The sequence below is a fragment of the Corapipo altera genome, unplaced genomic scaffold (genome assembly GCF_003945725.1).
Source record: "Corapipo altera isolate COAL_440 unplaced genomic scaffold, ASM394572v1 45, whole genome shotgun sequence".
Taxonomy (NCBI): Eukaryota; Metazoa; Chordata; class Aves; order Passeriformes; family Pipridae; genus Corapipo; species Corapipo altera.
This window is the reverse complement of record NW_020884877.1, coordinates 20,186,275-20,206,689: the sequence shown is the minus strand read 5'-3', so window position 1 is coordinate 20,206,689 and position 20,415 is coordinate 20,186,275. Positions and strand designations below refer to the sequence as shown.

Genomic DNA, 20,415 nt, shown 5'->3' with positions numbered 1-20,415 from the left:
CTCTGGCTCGGCTATAGAACATGCCAGTTTCAAGGCCTGCTTCTCCCAGAAATTTCTGAAATATATAAGCCTGGTCAGAAAAACACTTGCAATTACAAATGCTTTCTTGCTCAGGTGGCTAATAAATGTCTTCCCTCGGAAAGCACATACTCTGATCTAAGCTATTTTTGAGGGGGCAGAGAGCTTTGGAGATGTGAGAATTTATATACACAACATGCTTTTGACATGTTAAGCCCCAGAACAAGATCACGAGTTTTTACCTCTTCTTCCTTGCGGATATTGCACTGTATGGGAGTCACTTTGGCAGGACTCACGGAAGAAAACTTGTAATTTAGTTCTTCTGCAGCAGCTTTTAATCGGTCAAATTTTCGAGAGGCAATAACAACACTGCAACCTGTAGAGACAAAATGAAACATCCTTCAGCTAATGGAATTATGCTATTTTTTTAATACTGTCATGGAGATACTTTGAGGAATGTGCCATTTTTAGTCACTGACTAGAAGATACAGTGTTGAAATTCTTGCAAGAGAGAGAAATGACTGATGTCAGGTGCTTCTTAGCAACGAGATCCCTCCGTGCCAGGAAAAGAGCATCAAAAAAAAAAAAAGTCCACAAGGTTCCCTCTCCTTCCTGCAGAGGGGAAGATAGCCTGTGAGTTGCAGAGTCAGCAAAGCAGCTTTCAGACATCACTTCTGCTGCCTCTGCTCACAGCTGCCTCATTTATCAATTAAGTGATTTAAAGATGTTTCAGCAGGTCTTGATTACAAAAAAATTCTTGCTTCTAAAACCACAAAAATAATCTTACTCTGTGACTGGCTGTAATTTTGACTAGCAGTGAGCAAATGTAATGCCCTGGTTTTTAACCCTACAGAGACTGAAGGAAAGGATAACAGCCTCATGAGATTAATCCCTATCTGCAGACTACAGACAGCAGCAAGAGGCTTTCCTGTGGCACTGCAGAATCCTAGCTGCAGAAAGGAGAGGGAAAATAGGCAGGAGCTCAAGTATTCTGTTTTTTTCAGCATTTAGAGGCAGAAGGAATCATTCTACAGAGAAAAAAAAATGCTAATGCCAAATTAAAGGCAAGCACTGACACTACAATCAGCCTAGAGTCTTCTGTCACACCAGTGGACTCAGGACAGCTTTAAGGCTTCAGCAATTGCTACTACATAGACTAAACCAAAGCACACCAAATTAATTCCTAGTGCAAATAGAGCAGGCATGCAATTTCATATAATGGATAAGCAAATTACTAGCTCCCACTGCCAAGCAGGCAAGGACGTCTTGCTCCCAGTTTGCTCTGCTGCTTCCATAATCTTAGCATCCCAGCAGAAGTCATCCCTTCCTCATACCAGGTCAACTGCTTATCTGCTTTAACATAAAACAATTCGACACATTCAATCTGTTGAAAAAAAAAAAAGTTCACATCTTGCCAGGTGTAAGGGTTTTTTTCCCCTCCTCTGTTGCCAAGTGAAATTTGGCCTCTCATGTGATCAAACACCAGAATCAACTCAAAATAACTAGTGGGAGGAAGAAGCAGCAAGCTGTTCATTTGACTCAGGCTGTCTTGTGAAAATATACATAAAACAAAACAAAAAAAACCCCAACCCAACCAACAACAACAACAACATATCCCTAGGAATGGGAGCTTCACCTTTAATCAGTGGCCATCTTAAAAACAACATATGTAAAGATAATAGTCTATGAGGTCTCCTGATTTTTTTAAATTAAGAACTCCGATCACTTGAACAACCACCTGATTAATGCAGAGTCCATAAAATGGCACACACAATTACCAATTAATACAAATACTGAACCAGAGTAGCACAGTTGTATTTATCAACTTAAGTGCTTACTCATATAAAAACTAATAGAGAATTAGGTCCAGTAAAAGACTATATTTTTGCTAATCATGCTAACTGGGAGAGGGGGAGATTATAACTCATGAGGAACACTTGGTAACTACTGCATAAGCTGACACTACTTCACTTATTTTTCCTCATGACAGTCATAATGACTGGCACTATCTGTCATTGCTCCTACACCTATAGGAAGCAGCCCCCCATGTATACCTAAAGCACAAGGTATACATGGAAAGAGCTCCTGATCATCTTCTTGTCAGTAGTAACCTGCAAATCTACAGGTAAGGAAGGTTGCTCAGTCAGACTTCAGTCATAGCTCTTTCTTAATATTCTCTCCAGTGATTTGTAGACATTTGCAGCCTTATTTTTACTTAGCCTGCTATGGACACACTTCTGTTATTTGTATTTTGCTTGAAAAAAATAATGACGATCAAATTAAACACAATTTTAAGGTAACTGGGTAACATCATCAACCAATAGTGTGCTGACACTCAAAAAGAACCTCTTTTAGGGAGCATGTAAGGACACTCAAAGAGAAATGTTTAGTTCCCCAGTAATACAAAGGTAACAGAATTAATCCTCCTTTCAGCTCCACAGAACAAGAAAGCTGGGGGCACAAAGGCCAGGAGAGGCAGAGATGTCTCCCATCACAGCCTAAACAAAGAAAGCTGTTTACTATGCAGTGCAGTGGTATAGTGTACATTCCAGCAGTGCAAACCACAGGCAGCGTGGCACCGAGAGGCATACTGTTGGTGTTGGTATTTTGAAGACAGTGAATCCAATCATGATAATAAACTATCCAAACCCAGTCTGGTGCCAATGATCCCTACCACTCATGCTGAAACCTGCAGGAAAGGTGTTGCAAGGTGGATATAGGAGGCACCTCTACCTCTCCTGGCCTCATATCAGAGAGTCAGAAGACCGTCTTTTCACTCCCGGTTTTACCACTTCTCTGTACTCAGCATGGAAAGAAAACCCATGCAGCACACAATGAAGATGTTCTTCAACTTTAGGACATTCCTGTCACAGGCACTGAGAGAGAAGCGCCACGTCTCTAATGTTACTGTGCAGACAGCAGTTCAAAACGACTCTGCTCCGCGAGGCTCCGTTCCAGGTAACTCAAGATGAAAACTCACTGAAGGGAGAGTCTGAGAAAAAGGGTCCGGGTTTAACACACCCTCACTGTGACCGCTGAATTTAAAATCTTTTACGTGCCAGCGGGCCCAAAGGCACAGCCCCACACCAACCTCACCTTGTGCCCCTCGCCTTCACCGCCCCTGTCACAACGTCCCACCCACACGCTCCTCGCAGCGCCGCCAGCCCCCAAAACGCACCGCAGCCCGCCGGGCACTCCCCGACCGTCCCTCAAACCTCATCCGACCCCCAACACCCTCCTCGCCCCACTGCCCCACCGGGGCTCCCTGCGGAGCCCCCGCCCCTCCCCGCGCCCACCTAGCGCCAGCAGGTCGGCGGCGATGGCCTTGCCGATGCCGGTGCCGCCGCCGGTGACGATGGCGACCCGCCCGCGGAACAGCCCCGCCGCCAGCAGCCCTCGCCCCGCCGCCATCTTCCCCCTCCCTCCCTCCGTCCCTCACACCGCCCCCGCCGTGTGACGCGCGGCCCCGCCCGCCCGCGGCTCAGAGCCGGGGACGGCGGCGGCGGCGGAGCGGCGGCACCAGCGCTGCCGGCGGTGCCCGGAGTTCTGCGGCGCAGCTCCGCGGGCGGCAGGTAAGGGCGGGCGGCTGTGCGGGGTCGGGAACGCCCAGGTCCAACCCTGACCCCGCGGGGGAGACACCGCTCAGCGCTGGGGAGGGGTCGGTGCCGCCGCTGGCGCCCCGGGGTCTCCGCTCCAGCGAGCGCCCACTTGCCCCCACCCGCGGTCGGGTTGCGGTGTTTTTCTGCACCGCTCCGGGTCACCTTCCCCATGGACGCGGGCAGGCACCCTCAGGATCAGCGGGAGCGGAGACCCGGCCGGGAGAATGCCCACGGAGTGTTACAGGGCTCAGGCAAAGGTGCTGGTGTGCGCCGGCCGCGGACCCGCGGGCGGGGAGCGCTCTCTCCGCGCCCTGAAGGCTGAGGGTGTAGCGTTTACCATGTCCCCAGTATAGTCATTTTGGGCTAAGATGCCTTTGTGTGCCCCCCCGCTTCCCCCGCCCGAGAAATCGGCCTAACTAAGCACAATATTAATTGCTCAGTTGACACAGAGAACAGCCAACATTATTTTCCTTTCTATCCTACAGTGAAGTGACAGAGCATCTTTGTCCATTGCAGGTGATTTTAACCAGCGCTGATGTGCCCAGCAGCGTGTGTGTGCATGTTCAGTGTCTTTCCAGGCATCTCCTCTGTCCTTTTCAATAGATGTTTGAAAGTATGTCTCAATTTTGTCTCGTTATTTTTGCCTTAGGAGAGCTGGCTAATATGAGAAGACAGTGAGAATTTTTTTTTTTAAAAAGACACATATAAGTAAAGTGGGAGAATCACTGAGTCTGTTGTGGTTTTACTTTTCCAAAACTTGTTCTGAGGTTTAATACTTTAATTCTGAGACAATTTTAGGATAACATCTTTATCCTGAAGTCCAATGTTTTTCAACAGATGCTGTATATCCTCCTTTAAAGTGTAGGGAAGAGAAGGCATAGAGAAGTTAACAGTATGTCCAGGCTCATTCAGCAAAGGGTGGCAAGACAGAAGTGGATTTCTGCATGGTGGCTTAGGCCAGTGAGACAACTATTAGACAAAATTGCCTTTTTTGGGTGAGTTAGGGTTTGTAGAATCCTTTAATGTTTTAAAGGACTCCACTTTCTGGAGGCAAAACGTGAAGCGCTGTGACACTGCAAAAAAAAAAAATTTACCCTCCTTTAATTATCTTCCACAATCTGAGACTTCACAGATCCCTATTAACTGTCTCTGGCTGCCCTACATATCTCAGGCAGGCTGTATCAGAGTGATCATTAATTAATCCCAGGGAGAAGCACTCATCTGTGCTAGTGAATTAGATCTTCATATTCCAACCTGCCTGCCATCCCAACTGAGCTGCAGGGCTCCAAAGGAAATCTAGGGAGCCTCTATGCTCACGTGACCTCCTTGATTTCACTATTCTCCCCAGAAAGCACTATTAAATGATTTTTTTTCCCTATTAGGATATATTGCTTGGTTTCTGGAATTTCTCAATAGACGCAGAAATACAATAAATAAGGGGCTGAACAGTTAAGATTCTGTTAAGATTCTCTTAGCGATAGGTGGGAGGTAAAAGGGGAGAGGTATACAGACTGGAGAGGAAGAAGGAAAGAAAAGGAGACATCCATTCCTTAGCCATCAGTAAAGGGTAGCTGCTTCTGGTACAAAATCTATCCACAAAGAATAGAGCTGAGGTAACCAGTGCTCACGGACATTTTCAGCAAGGCAGTGGGTTCTGTTCACTGTTGTGTGGGTTGCCTTTGAACCAAGGATTCAAACTGTACCTTTGTGTGACTCAATTTTACTCCAGGGCTTGAAATTCAAAATTATTTAAGATGAAAGGGAGAAAATCTTATTAACTAAAATCAATTTTAATCTTCTCATATGCTTGTTCTTTCTTAATCACAAAGGAATGTTAATTTTATTGGTAGCACTAAAACATGTTGGTCTGTCACTACATGCAGCCATAGTGGTAAATTAGTAAGCAGAAGGCTCTTACATACTTATGTTACTCTATAAACTTAATGTTCAGATTCTGAATTTTTATGTTTTAGAAAATAGTGTCTGATTAGACAGCTTATTTTTTATTTATTTTTTCAGTATATGTCAGCTTGAATTTGGAAGAAAATAAATCTGCATTTAAAGCCTCGGAGTCATAATTTTCATTTTTTGACGTTAACTATCTGAATTTTTTTGCCTTGGTATATCTATCACTTTAAACATTCAAAAATCAAAATGACACATTTAGGAAAAAGAATTAATCTGTAGTTTTTTCCAGTTGTCATCTCCTTTGGAGTTGTGGGATATCATTCTTGAACATTTACTTTTTTATTTATATATTGAAGAGGAAAAACTAGATTTCCTGTTTTTACAGCTCCCAGATTGTATCTTGGCTTTGAATGAACTAGTTCAATTTGTTGAGATGAATAGGAAACTCTGCATTTTCAGAAAAGGCTACTTTTGTCCAAAGCTGATGTGCTTTGCCAGCCTATGGCTCAGCTATTCAGCTGATGACATCTGCCAGTCCAGAACTCTGTCATGCTTTAAAAATCCTGGCACTGATATGTACTGCCTTAATAATTCCTTGTATCATGCTATCCTTCAGGGTGTCTGTGCCCTCCTATATCTTGTAATCCTTTTTGGCAAGGGGGAAGGTCTCACAGTTGTTAAATACCAACCTGATGTGAGAAAACAGATGGCTCCAAACAGGAGAGAAACCTCCACAGGATCCAAACCCCAGGAGAGGTATCCCTGGGGTCAGCAATCTGATAAGGAGGTGAGAGGTGAAGAGATTTAATGAAAAGCATCTTAGTGCCAGAAACAAAATTTTAATGTCAGAGACCATTTCTGACAGAGGGTTTTTGCAAAAAAAACCATGGTTGCACTGCAGCAGCCTCTGCTTTTGCAGACCCCACTCTTATGTGTGCCCCAGGTTCGTATCTTCTCCTGGGATTCCAAACTACACAAAGTATAACAACAATAATTTCTTCCTTCCCCATACCTATTACAAGAAATGCCTGGATTGAGACAAGACCAAATGAAAACCAGTGTGAGTTTCAGTGTCTTTACCTCTCTGGACCTTTCAGTGGGATTATGCAACAGGCCTCTTTGGAGATCCCTGATACTTTCACCTCCTGTACATTCTCTCCTCAGACTGTTTCCTTTCATCATTTCTCTCCAGCAAGTGAGAGCCTTTCTGTTTAGTGGCCTCTGGTTCCCATGTCAGAACAGCCTTCTGGTCAGCACCAGCTGATGTTCAGGCTCTCTGGTCAATTAATCTCTTTAGGGACTTCCTCTCTGGAAAGGTACTTTACTCTCAGCCGTATCTTGGGGGATTTCAGTCTAATTAGGAGATAATCAGGATTTTACAGCCTTTCATCATTATCCCTAGGAATTTCATTCCAGTGATTAAAAAAAATGCAGGAGATACCAAGAAAGACATCCCACTTGAAGCAGAGTTCATAGTGTTACAAGATGTAGAATATCGGCATCAAACAGTTTGAAACAGGTATGTTGACAGATTTTATGAATAATCACACACCCTGCTAATACCATACTAATGATACTAAATGATTCACTTGTCTGCAATTCAAAGTGCTGCATTTTTAATATCCTGCCATCGTGGATCTCTATCTGCACTTGTATCCAATCGCAAGTCCCCTGAGCCAAGTAATTCCTGCTGCTGGAGATACTGTCTAAATACCTTAGATTGTATTTACTGTGCAATGCATTAAACAATCCTGAATCACTCCCAGGGGAATCTTCCAGTTCTCTTTGTGTGTAGTTGTGCTCTCCAGCAACTCCTGGGCTGCAGCCAGGTGTTACTCTGAGAAAGTTCTGATTTGAAGCCCCCAAATGTCTTGCTTAAATAAGAACCACAGGATGTATCTTGGTCTCAGTATTTTTCAGATAATCCTTTCCAGACTGGATTTACAATTGACTGTGTTCTCCATTAGGCTGTATGACTGCAACTGCTTCCTCTCTAATTGCAAGTATTTCGATGTGTGGTCTCCTCATTTTGTCTGAGTAAAGCACTGGGGTGCTTGATCTTGCCAGCACAGAGCAGGGCAAGAAAGGTGACTGAGACAGTCAGGGATCTTCTGAGTAGTTAGGAAGGAAAAAGAGCCCGAGGTGGCAACAAGGGTCCTTGTTTTTAATTATTGTAAAGGTCAGACAATAGTCCAGCATGCATTAAAACATCCTCTTGAGAGCAGTGCGTGATGGAGGTCTGAGATGGAGGTCACCTGCCAGCCAAGTCTGTAGCAGATGTCCTGTGTCAGCACAAGTGCGTCACACCCACCACTGGTTCTTCATGGCTTTGGAGGCTTCAAGCACAGCAACTGCTGGTGTTTTTTACTTGAACATACGTGTGTGTATGCGCTGTGTAGAAGATATTTCCTCTGCACTCTGGTAAGGGAGGTGAGGAGCTCAAAACTCCATTTTCATGTACTACATGCTTGCTCTGTTGTTACTGTTTTCTTGGCATCTGCTTGGATGCCTAGAGGGGAGGAGGCACAACTCCAGTTTGTTGTATGCAGTAAGTTCCTAGTTCATCTTCCAGTCCCAAATGAGGACAAATTGGGTATTATACCAATAAAAATAGATGCTGCACATGATCCCAGCTTAAAGGCACTGCTGTGGAGGCAGGATATTGGACTAAAATTGGTGAGATTGACTTTGTTCAGCTGTTCCTATGGTATGGTGTAATCCAACAGTGATTTAGTTGATTGGGTAGGCATTACCATCAGCACCTGATGTTTCGAGGTGCAAGATAGCCTGTTTTGGCAAATGCAGAACTGAGGGGTAGAGCAGGGGAAGAGAGAAAGCATCTCCACTTTATGGTTGAGATGTTTTTTCCTACAAGATTTAAGGACTTCTGTTGAGTTTATTCAAGATTCATATCTAAATGCTTGGTCTGCTTTGAAGATTTCAAACCAACTTCCATTTCCAAGTCATGCTGCTTTGAAAGCCTTGGTTCTCTTTAAAGGCTAATGTGTACATGTCATTCCTTGACATTTTTAGCATTGTATAACAAAGAAACAGATACAATCCATGTGGAGGCACTGGAAAGCTTTGTGTCCTTTGTCTCAATTTTTCTTTCTTCTAGCAGTCTGGACAAAAAAGTGGGAAGCCAAAGGCAAGACAGCACTTCAGGCTTTTGCTCTAAGAGAAGGTAGACCAGTACAGTTTGAGGATTTAAAAAAAGTTGGTATGTAAGGAATCGATTAGGCATTTCATATAATATAAAATAAAAATGCTCAGCTATTCTTTTATGGTATCTTCCAGTCTTCAGTAATAAGTGATCTACACAGCAATTATTATTCTGTGACATTTGGAAAAGTTATGGAACAGCAGAGGAAAATAAAAAGAACTGATTCATATAACATATACTCTGTAAAATGTCCTTGACTTTTAAAAAAATCCTTTGAAAATGTCATTCAGAAACAATATAGTGATACTTTGGAATGCCTCTCTCCACTACTTTTTTTTTTTTTTTTTGTATTTTGACTGTATCAGTAGAATATTGTCAGCAAGCATTTGGTTGTCTTATGGAAGGATGGAAGGGAGAGCAGGGGGCCTGAGCAACCCAGCATGGCCTTGGGAGCCAGCAAGCCCTTAATCCACACCCAAGCAGGTCTAGTCTTGCTGCAGCCTCAGTGATGGTTGGCCAGCTGAGTTGGCCAATGCAGATCTGGCTCACAGTGCCAGCAGGATAGGTCCAGTAGCTGCTCAGCAGTGCGGTGCCGTCTGGCACTAATGCCACCTGTCTACAGGCAGGAGCCATGTGCCAGTGATGAAGTGGAAGGACTGGGCAAACTTGGGTCTCTCGGTGCTTGTCTGCAGAAGGTGTGTTGCTTCCCCACGGTTCCCTTTGCTTTTAGCTTGAGCTTTTAGCACCCTCTGCTCCTCAGGGGAAGGCATGAAGCAGAAGGGGACTCCATTAGCAAACACCCATAAAATTTTTGGTGACATGAGTCATCTTACTGTATTATCCCCTCTGCTCGGGTGCTCAGTGCCATTCTCTGCTTTTGGCCATCCAGCAAGTCTGCTCCTGCTCAGATGCACGCCCAGACCATGGTCATTTTTCTTGTCTCTCTCTCCTGGACATGAAAGTGCTTTGAACTCTATAGATTAAGCAGGGAGGGAGAGATAAGTGTGATCTATGAACTTTGCCGTTTGCTTTCTTTTACCTTGCTGGGGTGGCAGAGATGGATGTTTCTCTTTGTGCCTCTTGCTGTTATACAGACACTTAATGCAGCCTCAAAACGGGCCACTGCCAGGAGGGGTAGTTTTTCCTCCCTTGCTTAGACATTCTTTCCTCTAGAAGGAGCTGCACAGTGAACCTGATGAGGGAATCCATCTGGCTAAAAATAACATTATTTTCTGTGAGATAAATCCCCCTGTCAAGCGCGCCACAAGCTGCACAGACCCTAGTACTGATAGGGAGGGGCTGTTCTTGCCTTACCTTCTAGTATGTCATTCATCCCAGCCTTGAGTGTTTGCTAGATTCAAGTAACTGTGCAATCTAGTTTGAGCTATTTCACTGTGAAATAAAGAGAAGACAGGCATCTTCTGTTTCAGCAGGTGAAGATGAATATGTGAAAGAAAATATGGAGTCATTTAGGTATTTAAAACAGATCCAAAGCTGTTGAGGGAGCCCAACCATTTGGCTTTTTCTCTACATAAGGTCTGAATTAAATGTGTTTTCTTACACAGGTCTTGCACATGTTTTTATTGGGTCTGGGGCTGCATTTCTGCTTTAGACCAATGCACTTTGTCATAACACGATTGACTGGTGACAGACAGATCTGTACTGAACAGCTGGATGCATCTAATACCATCTATTTTTCATGTGTACAATCTGCCAGCAGATAACCCCTTTAAAAATTACTAGGGATTGGAAAAGATCTTTTTGGGTAAAATACATGCTCAAAAACATACACACACACGCAGAAAATCAGGGACAGGCTTGGGTGGAGATAGGATTGGGGATGCAGCAGTTATGGAGTAAAAGCAGCAAGCAAAGGAAGAACCAGGGCTGGGAAGCTCTCTCTCTCGAGCTGTGTCTCAGGGGTAAATTTCCCTTTATCTTTTTCCCATCCTGCATAACTCACAGTAGTTCTAAAGCACAGGTTGTTTTTTGTTTCTGCAGACAACCCCTGCATGATGTGAGTGAAGATACAGTGCCAGTTCTTCTTATGTGCTGTACATTTTATGTGACTATAAAAATAAAAATTGATGTTCCCTGCTGCTTACCGTCTACATTTTTTCCTCTCCTGTCTGCTTTGAGCAGTCATAAAAAGGTTACTTGTGCTGTAGCAGGGATTTAAGATCAAGGATTTTATTAGCTTGCAGAAAGGCTCTTCCTTCCTTTCTGCATTCAAACTGGATAATTTCTCTTCTGTTAGCAGCAGGATCAAGCCCTGAAAACCAATGGAAGAAGCTTCCTTTGACCTAAATGGTGCAAGACCAAGCTTTTAGACTCCTGTTTTGTGTGTCAAAGACTATTACTGTCATGGGAAGCATAAGTAGCAGTAGCTTTCCTGCATAGTAACAGAAGATTCTGCTTCTAAAAATTCCTCTACAGAGTGTTTTTGCAGAGCTGCCTCCCCAGGGTTCTCCATCTGTTTTTGTATGGAGATTAATAATAAATTGTTTGGCTAATAAACTGCTTCCTGCTATCTCTGAAATGTGACCATTTCTTTCCCTTCCCTCCCTTGGACAGTTATTAGATTCCTGTCTGTCTCTGTGCTCCCACATGGGACACATCACTAATACGAGATGCTCAGCAATTGTCATGCTGCAGCTCCACAGCAAGGCTTTTAAGTGGTGCAGATTTTGGTGTGTGGCTGAAAGAACTGGTGCTGTGGACAGCCATGTAGGTGCTGAGGGCTGGCCTTGTTCTTAGAGGTTATAAAGAAAAGAAAGAGAGAAAAATTAAGCTTCTAAGTACACTACTGTGATTTCTGCAAGAGCCCTTTTCTTGTCTGCAGCTACAGAGAAAATATTCCAAGGAAACATGGGACTGGAGCTTGAGTCTGTTTGACTCCCAGCACTGCTGCAGGATGTGGGGCTGCTGGTGGTATTTCAAAGTGCTGTGTTCGGAAGGTCTGGACCAGCTGGCAGAGGGTATTCCAGCTGCTTCATTGGGAAACAGATGAGAAAGAAGTAAACATGATGTGAAAACAGGCATAAGATCAAGAAGGATCTTTGTGATCTACCATCTGACTGCTGCCTAATACAAACCAGAGGACTTCACCACACTGACACCTCTTTTGGTCAGGTGCAGGTGACCAAACTGTTGCCAAGATAGCCACTCCAGATTCAGAAGTTCCCAGTGATGGTATATCAACCATCGAGTGATGTATATCAAGTGACACCTACCCACTTCGTTAAAACACCTACCTAATATCTGCCCTGTATTTGTATCTTGTGGCTTTTTATCTTGTTGCATCCTCGCCTGCTGGATCAGAGGGATCTCCTTTATGTTTTTATTTTTGATGTAGACAGATTGACATTAGATTTTACCTTCTTGTGCCTTAAACAGAATAATCTGGGCTCCTTTGCTTCCTTATCCCAAGGGCTCTGACTCAGCCACAGGAACAGTGCTTCTTAGGGGCTTGTCCCTCATTGCCCATTCCCTCTCCTTTTATCAGCAAGACAAGAAACTGAGCTGCCACCCTTTGATAGTCCTGGTTGTAGTGCACAGTGGGGGTAGCTGCTATAGTGGGAGTGGGAACGTCAGGCATAGCAAAATAACTTGGGGATCATGGGCATCTTCTGATCATTAATCATCATTCTGCCTGACTGGTGAGCACAAGAACAGGACACAGATTTCCAGTGCCAGAGATTTCTGTGACACAGTCAAAAGTAACATAACCTTGCTCCTCCTTGCATAGCCAAGGCTGACACAGTCCTTTAGGCTTTGGCACCACACTGAAGACTGACATCATCTTATCATCTGCTGGGAGTTTAAGCAAGGCCACAGCTGGATCAACTTGAAGAAAAAAGGAAGCCCAACCACAAATCTTTGCCTGTAGCTTTGTGTTATTTTTAAATGTTACTTGCAAGTCATCCCTTTCTCAAGTTAGTAGGTACTGAGCATGGAACTACAGCCAGGAACTTTGGGAATCCAATCCCCAGTCAACTTCTGCGACTCCAGGCTTTTAGTAGATTATTCCAGTAGTGATGCTTTTGGTTTCTCCGTGTTTCCAGGCCTGTTTTCATCACTTCTGGGAACAGAATCTCACTGTTGCTCCAGGGACTCATTAGGCTCAGTCAGGTGATTTTAGGATTTCATAGATGCAAAACATGAAATTTTACTGATGATTTTCAGAGAAAAATGCTAGATTGTATTATACCTCCTGGATGAATGTACTACAAAGAGTGAGTTTATGCCATAGCATAAATTCATTCCATTTACCGATGAAGGCATTTTTGAAAAAACTCAAATAAAAGCTTATGTGAATTTCTGTTTTCCAGTATGTCTGCTAATTCAGGCATACATTTTTGCATGGCACGTGAGGTGGCAATCTAAACAGTCTGTTCCCAGCCCTCCTGCAGAGCTAACAAAGACATTCTCTGCCCAGTGATCTAGAAGGAGTCTGATTTCTGGGGTATGCTGAATCTTGGGGGTTTTTTTAATTCCATTTTATGTGTCTTCTGATCACCAGGGAAAATTTATTTTCTGTAATGCCAAAAAATAATCTGAATTGTTGAGTTCTTCAAAGCCCCATAGAGCCAACTGGTCACATTCTTAGGTGTTAAAGTGATACAATTAGAAGTTTTGTGTGTGGGAGATGTGCGTAAGTGTGAGTGTACGAGACATAAATGGTTGATCTAAAGTTCTGCACAAAATTTCAAAACAGACCAGCAAAATCTTAGATCTGTGGGAAGACCAGGACTATATTGCCAAATATGAAAATGCTTGACTTTTTTTATAGCATCTGTTCAAGTAAAACAATTTCCCCGTCACTGTGGGGACTACAAATTATGATAACTGTGTTTCTTAGTTTCCTGTTAAAGAGATGACTCAGTTACTAGGTAGAAGCTTAATTATTGGTCACGTGCATTCTTTTAAATACAAATGTTCAGCAGAGCTCTTCAGAGCTGTTAAAGCATTATTCAATGTATTCAGATTTGTACCTAAATACTTCATGAATACTTGACACAGTCAGTTTCCTAAATGTTATGAAATCTGAGAACCATTAATCCTGCATCTTCCATATTCATGGAGCAGGATTTGTCTGCCTTGATGCATGTTTAATTATGTGGCTTTTACTTAGGCAGCTTTCCCATAGATAACAGTTTCACTTGGTATTACTGTTAATTTTACTTGAATGAGGAGCAAAAAATGGAGCCCTCATATTTGTACAAAGATTTGTGAAGATTTGTGTTGTTTTCCCTGCACAATGAGGAGACTGCTGTGGTTCCCAATTCCCTCCCTAGCAAAGTCATCTTAATAATAATTTTGCTTTAAATCCACTATATGTACTGTATTTTTCCAAGTTTGGCAACACTAAATATTGCTAAATTGTTAAGGTTTGAAACATCATTCATTTTGACATAATTTGATTAATTTTTGTAATATCCTTGCAAATGTCAGTAAATCAGAAGATGCTCAAAATGAGAAAGGCTGGAAACAATATAGCTGTTGTAATGCTGGACAAGTGCAATGTTCCTGTTGCAGTTGTCTCTAATCTGGTCCCTTAAATTGCTTAACTTCTTTTTTAGTCCTTTATCTCATTTGGACCAAAACTGTTGTCTTCTGTTTGTTTCCAGCATTGCAGAGGAATGTTAAATTCATCCAGCAAGCTGTGCTTGTTTACTTCCTTCTTATAAATGTTAATACTGTTTCCTTTTCCAGTAGCTTTGGTTTGTTATATTTAAAATTGGACGCTGAGAATCAAAATTAGATTAGATACCACAAAAATTCTATGTAGTAGAATTGATGTTCAGGACAGTAGTAGAGATCTTCAGATGACATTTAAACTAGTTGGAAGTAATCTTTTTTAGGAAAATACTGCCAATTTTTTTCTGCTTGGTAAGAAAAAGACTCTTTTTCAGACTTCTCTCTCATTTTAGGCTGGGAATGGAGTGCATGGATGTCAGCAGTGGGACATTTTACCAAAACAAAGCATCCATGGAACCGTTGTCTAATCAATGACTTGTAAGTGCAGGAATTGGTGCTGTTAGATTGGAAACAGGTGCTACAAGATGCCAAGTGAAGTGCTTGAGAGCGGGATGGAGGAAACAGTGCAGAAAGACAGCAAGTCTGGAGGCCAGAGCCCTCGCTCTGGCACAATGAAAAGGGCTGTGGCAACCACTGTCACCTTTGATGGGGAAGCCACTATGGACCGGAGGAAAAAGAAGAAAAAAGAGTCCCGTCCCGAGTCAATCATAGTGTATCGATCAGAGAGTGACCATAAGGTGGAAGAAGAACAGGCGGATGAAGAAGGAGGGGAGAGGAGCTCTGAGGAAGGCTCCAAGTTCCTGGGTCAGTCTATGGCAGATGGTATGTATTCCTGGGAACACCCACTTCCCGTAAACTTTTTTTGGTGACAGCTTGCTTTAAGGTCAAATGGAAGTGACGGGGGGATGAACCCTCTCCAACACTGCAGGCAAAGGGAGTTTGAGTTCATACATGAAAATGCTCTGAAACAAAAAGCACTACAGGCTGATTGGGGATATCTCCCGCAGTTCTTTGCAGAGTTTGGTTGTTGCCACACTCTTAGTTTTCAATGTGTGTGCTGGTTGGAGTTGATCCAGAAAAATGCTGTGCATGCTTTAAACAAATGATTCTGTGATCAAGCCGCTGTCCATGGCTGAACAACTGCCTGTTAAGTGAAGGTATGGAAGCAGATGGATTTAGTGGCTCTACCTCTGATAGGGATTTTTACTTATTATCTAGGATTTGCTTTTTGTTTGCATACTCTCAGCACAGCTTCCTCTTGAAGAGTAATTATTTGGCAAGGTCATCATGGGGCACTTTGGAGCCCCATTTCACTTCTGATATCTGTCCTGGTCACCCTTGCAGGGAAGAAGGGAAGAATTGTGAAAGGCAAGGCCTATGGCTAATACTTTTGTGAGTCACCAGTGCAGGCTGAGAGGGACTTAAATGTTAATGCAAGTTCCTGGTCCATCAGATGCACCAGATTCCCCCTTGATCCCAACCCCTATCCTCATGACTTATCTACTGCCTTCCTTTTGTGGACCACTTCAAACTGCTCAGCCTGTTTTTAAGAGTTTCTTAGTCAAGCTAATCAGAATTAAAACCAGGAGGAAACATATTTTATCCCCATGGAAGAGTTTATGGCTAGTATCACTACAGGGGCCATCCTGTACCAATGTCACTTGAAAACTAAGGCAGTCTATTTGTAACTTCAACACATATACCATCACTATCCTGCTTATGGATCTCTTAAAATGCAAATATAATTAGATGACAGTTTGTAAGTTTTTTCCAAACGTCAAAAATTAATTTGAATTGAGATACAGTGCAAATGTAAAGTGAAATATTAGCTATCCAGGTGTGGATGTACTTATTCCAGAACAAGAATCTCAGTCACATTTATCTAATTCATCCCAAGTGTCCATGCTGTTCAGGAATAAATCCATGAGGGAAACAGAGAAAACAGGCATATGATTTTTAGTTCAGTTACTCTGTCTCATCTCATTCTCATATACTCCTACAGCATTTTCCCTTCACATATTGTCTCTAACGGAGATGTTGGAGTCTTCTCCCTTGTGATTTCTATCATCTGGAATTCCTATCTTCTCCCTCATTAGCTCTTCTTCCATTTCTCTCTGTGATAGTTTTTTTCATACTGCATTGCTTCTTGCCTTCCATCTTTTTTTATTTTATTTTAATTATAACTCCATATGCACATATCCAAATTGTCTTTGGGGTGTTTGAGGATTTACACAAAGTACTTCATACAGAAAATAAATCTAATGTAGATGAGTTTATCTGTGTTGTAGGTGTCTGGAACATGCCTTTGGACAGCCGATATGTCACCCTGACTGGAACAATCACCAGGGGAAAGAAGAAGGGTCAGATGGTGGACATCCATGTCACACTGACAGACAAAGAGCTGCAGGAACTGGCTAAGTCAAAGGAACCTCCTAAAGAGGATGTACCTGAGAAGAAGAAGAAATGTGATGTTGGGTTGGACAGAGGACCCCACATTGTCCTCTGGACCATCATCTGCCTCCCCATCATTTTTGTAGTGTCCTTCGTGGTTTCATTCTACTACGGAACCATTACATGGTACAACATCTTCTTGGTCTACAATGAAGAGAGGACCTTCTGGCACAAAATCACCTTTTGTCCCTTTTTGATTATCTTCTACCCAATTATAATTATGGTTGTTTCTTTTTCCCTAGGCCTGTATTCAGCTGTGGCCCAGGTAGCATGGTCCTTTGGGTACTGGTGGCGTGCTGTCAGGGATATGGAGAAGGGCTTCTGTGGCTGGCTCTGCAGCAAGCTGGGCTTGGAAGATTGTTCTCCATACAGCATTGTTGAGCTGCTAGATTCTGACAATATCTCAGGTAGTCTCTCTGGCAAGAGCTCTGCACAGGGTGTTGAAACCTCAGCAGTCTGAGCCTTTGTCCTGGATGACTATTTTGGTCATACGCGAGTGGCTTTCACCTGGAAAATAACACACTGATTTTTTTTCAAATATATGTATATATTTAAACACAAGCTTAATGAATAAAATATTGGGCTGGGAGTGCTCTTTAAATATCAAAGAATGCAGGAATGCTAGCTTCATGTGCTCTGGGTGGGGAGATCCAAGGATTTGTCATCTCTTGTGGCTAATTACAGCTTCTGGGAATGGTAAGAAAATCCAGGTCTGCAGGGCTCAGGCTCTTTGTGGAGTGGCAGAGATACATGATGCAAAGTCTGCTTCTGTCACATTAGACTTTGCTTTTCAGAAATAGGGCATAACAGTGACCCACTGCCCCAGAAAAGAAGTCTCTCTTCAGGGTATGATCTTCAGGAGGTAGGAATCCATTCAGAGGTGAAGGCTAAATTGCAAAATGTGTAGTGTTCCTGCAGTTTTCCTAGAAAGGGTGCTTTTTCAGTCCTTACAACAAGTGCAGCTAACTTAGGTAGACTCTCTGCTTAGACAGTAGTCAGAATTTGACAAACAGACCACTGGAATAGTTATGCCCAGCCTTTCACTGGGAGAGGAAAGCAGAGCTGCCAGCAGTGGCCTGTGAGCTCTATGCTGACCTGAAACACCCCCATCACACAAAGAAAGAGCAGGGCTTGCTTTGTAAGGCAACACGTGGGGACCTGATGAGCCTGTCACCAAGCACCTTGAGGTAGCTGTAGGTGCATAGATGGGTGCTTGGGACACACCTGCATTTGATCTCTTGGTAGGTGCACTGCTAGGAAGGAGTCATACACAATGTGCAGTGCAAACAGTTGCATTATAGGGAAGAAACACCTGCTCTGAGGAAGGGTGATCAGTTTGCATCTCACTGCAATGCAGGAGCAGACAGGTAGCATCTGGATTTAGGGAGGTGGAGTTGAAGGTACTTGGGATGGGAAGGTGTCAATGAAACAAGTAATTCTAGTTTTCAAGTTGCTCTTACGGGAGAGCATCAGATCTCCCCTTTCAGAATGGGAGCCTTTCAGAGCCTATGTCTATTAGTGCCTCAGATCTGGAAATCTGTGTCCACTTCTCCCCTCCCCCACTTCCTGGTTAATTATATGGAAGAGCAATGGATCGTACATCCTCCTCCCCTCAAGTCTCATTTTCATAATTAGTTTCCCTTCATTTGGGACTTTGCATGTCATGGTGGGCTCCCCGACGAGGCTGATGTGGCCACTAGGAACTGGAGAAATTTTAATTGTCTCTTTAAAAAAACAGCTAGCAGAAAAGTTCTTTTTTCCTGCATTGACTGTTGGGGTTTGGGCCTATGAAGGACATGAGAAAAATAAAAGAGAGTTTTAATGGATTCTGATGGGCACTGAGTTATACATGTGAAACATGATTTATTTTCTCAGTGCTGTAGTTCAGCTGGTGCTGCTAGAAAGTGTGTCTGAGCCCCACCCCAGAGAAGCCCACCATTTGCATGTGTGTAGGTAGGTAAGTCGTGGTGTGCAATCTGTCAGCTGCACAGTCACTCATGTCTGTGTAGATGTTTCACTTCCCCAGTCTCCCTCCGAGATGGGGAGCTGCTCTAGTTTTAGGATGGTAAAAAGAAGCATTCCGAAGCTGGATTTCACAGAAACTAATGCTTTGTGTCGCATTTTAAGGATGACCTCAAGACTACACTGACTGTCTGTCCTGGTTAGAACATCTGGGAACCAGTGATGTATAAACAAGTCCATCCGATCCTCTAGGCCTGACACTGAGAAATAAGTAGTTCCTGCTGCATCCTTGGTCCCTGAGAGGCATGGTCAAAAGAGCCTCTTAGCACTGGTTGGAGGATTAATAGTGTGAATAGTGTACAAACCCAGTATCAAGGGCAGGCTCGGCCCTACACTTTATTGACAAAGCAGAAGTGCTCCCTGGCACAGGTACAGCCAGGCTGTGTTTGCTTCTTCCTGCTTTCAGTTTTTACTGGTGAAGTCTTTCAAGGCAGTGACCAACTTCCAGGAAAAAAAAAAAAAAGACTCCAACCTGCGAGACAATGTCAGGTAGTTCAGTGGAGTTCAAAGAGGGTGACAATTGCCTGGGACTGGTTCAAGCAGTGAAACGCCTTTCACAGGTCTGTCCCGAACAGGCAGGTTCATATGCCTCTGAATTAGCTGAGGACAAGTCATGCCAGTGCTGGCAATCTGTAGTGACCCAGTGCATCCACTCTGCTTAATAGTGTTCCACATGGAAATCACAGGCTCCCACATGGCTGGAGGGTGGGAAGAAGTGATTCTTAACAAGCATTAAGGAGAAGGAAGGTCCACTGGCAAGCGTTCTCACACTTTGCCTGAAGGGACATTGCTGGCATGAAAGGAGTGGATTGTGTATCTTGGCCCCCACATGCAGCAAACAAGTTTGAGGAAAGGATGGCTGGCAAGTGTGCATTGCTGTGGAGGGAGAAAACCCAATTCAGCTGTCACTGACAAACAGCAGCTGTTCAAGGCTGCATGAAAGGCTGAGGTCAGTTGCACAAAGAGCCTTTAGCTTACAGAGGGCTTGAATGATAAATACTAGCTCATTACAGAATACAACCATGTGAAATGTCTGCTGAGCTGCAGGATTTGCTTTCAGGATTGCAAATAGCCCACTGGAGTGGAGAAAAACCCAGATCTATGCCTCTTACTACTATGTAGACACTAAGGAATGTCAGAGGAGTCATAGTACCCTCCCTCTGCCATGGCAGCTGTACTTCTGGGTTTGGAGGTCACCTTTTGGGGGATATACTGGGACAATCCATAGTGTGTTTTCTACTTGTTTATACTTAACCAAGCTTGCCTTGGCTCCTGCTAAAGTCAAGGTGTGCCACTGATTTTGGTGTGGGCTATTTGAAGCTTGGGGTTAGTTCTGGTGCTATTTGTAGAAGTTTAATTCAAACTTTTCCCTGAACAACTCTGGATAGCTTTCTCTCTTGCCCATTATCCTCTTGTAGCAGTTTGCCTGCTGCAAAATATATAATCATTATCAATTATTGTAATAGAAAAAAGCACAAGTTTTTGTCTTGTTCTACCTGCTTTCAGAAACTCACAAGTCATTTCTGCTTATGTGCCACTGTCCAACTGCAGGGAATTGCAGTTATTCTGATTGTTGAGTGTGTTTCTGGCTGCTCTAGTCTGGATTATTTTTTAAGTAAAGATAGTGTGTGTTTGCTGAATGTTATTTTTAATTGCATTTCGTTTTCCCATCCTTGCTGGCCTGGATGGAGAATAAAGATGTATGTGGCTTTA

General features: G+C 43.3%; 2 protein-coding genes across 6 annotated transcripts in view; one reads left to right on the top strand and one right to left on the bottom strand.

Annotated features, from left to right (window-relative positions):
• The window catches only part of PECR (peroxisomal trans-2-enoyl-CoA reductase), a 17,949-nt gene extending 14,499 nt beyond the window's left edge, over nucleotides 1–3,450 (bottom strand). The window contains exons 1-2 of the mRNA XM_027636520.1: nucleotides 3,315–3,450; nucleotides 261–394 (exon numbers count right to left, since the gene is read on the bottom strand). Of these exons, the coding sequence (XP_027492321.1) occupies nucleotides 261–394; nucleotides 3,315–3,429 (249 nt within the window). The 5' untranslated portion in view covers nucleotides 3,430–3,450. The remainder of the gene's footprint in view (nucleotides 1–260; nucleotides 395–3,314) is intronic.
• Nucleotides 3,445–20,415, top strand: TMEM169 (transmembrane protein 169). 5 transcript variants are annotated; one of them, XM_027636519.1, is made up of 6 exons: nucleotides 3,445–3,590; nucleotides 4,134–4,230; nucleotides 6,142–6,312; nucleotides 14,622–15,051; nucleotides 16,518–16,806; nucleotides 16,923–17,087. In XM_027636519.1, exons 4-6 carry the CDS (start codon nucleotides 14,754–14,756, stop codon nucleotides 17,059–17,061), a joined length of 726 nt encoding a protein of 241 aa, XP_027492320.1. In that variant the 5' UTR covers nucleotides 3,445–3,590; nucleotides 4,134–4,230; nucleotides 6,142–6,312; nucleotides 14,622–14,753; the 3' UTR covers nucleotides 17,062–17,087. The 5 variants fall into 5 exon arrangements, with proteins under 5 accessions (XP_027492320.1, XP_027492318.1, XP_027492317.1 ...); XM_027636517.1 differs by lacking the exon at nucleotides 6,142–6,312 and having other exon boundaries at nucleotides 3,446–3,590; nucleotides 16,518–20,415; XM_027636516.1 differs by lacking the exons at nucleotides 4,134–4,230; nucleotides 6,142–6,312 and having other exon boundaries at nucleotides 3,446–3,590; nucleotides 16,518–20,415.

Excerpts from the sequence above, each read along its gene's own strand:
- TMEM169 (XM_027636516.1), top strand. The coding sequence starts at position 14,754 with ATGCCAAGTGAAGTGCTTGAGAGCGGGATGGAGGAAACAGTGCAGAAA. Across the intron at positions 15,052-16,517 it reads GGGTCAGTCTATGGCAGATG|GTGTCTGGAACATGCCTTTG; the intron begins GTATGTATTCCT and ends TCTGTGTTGTAG.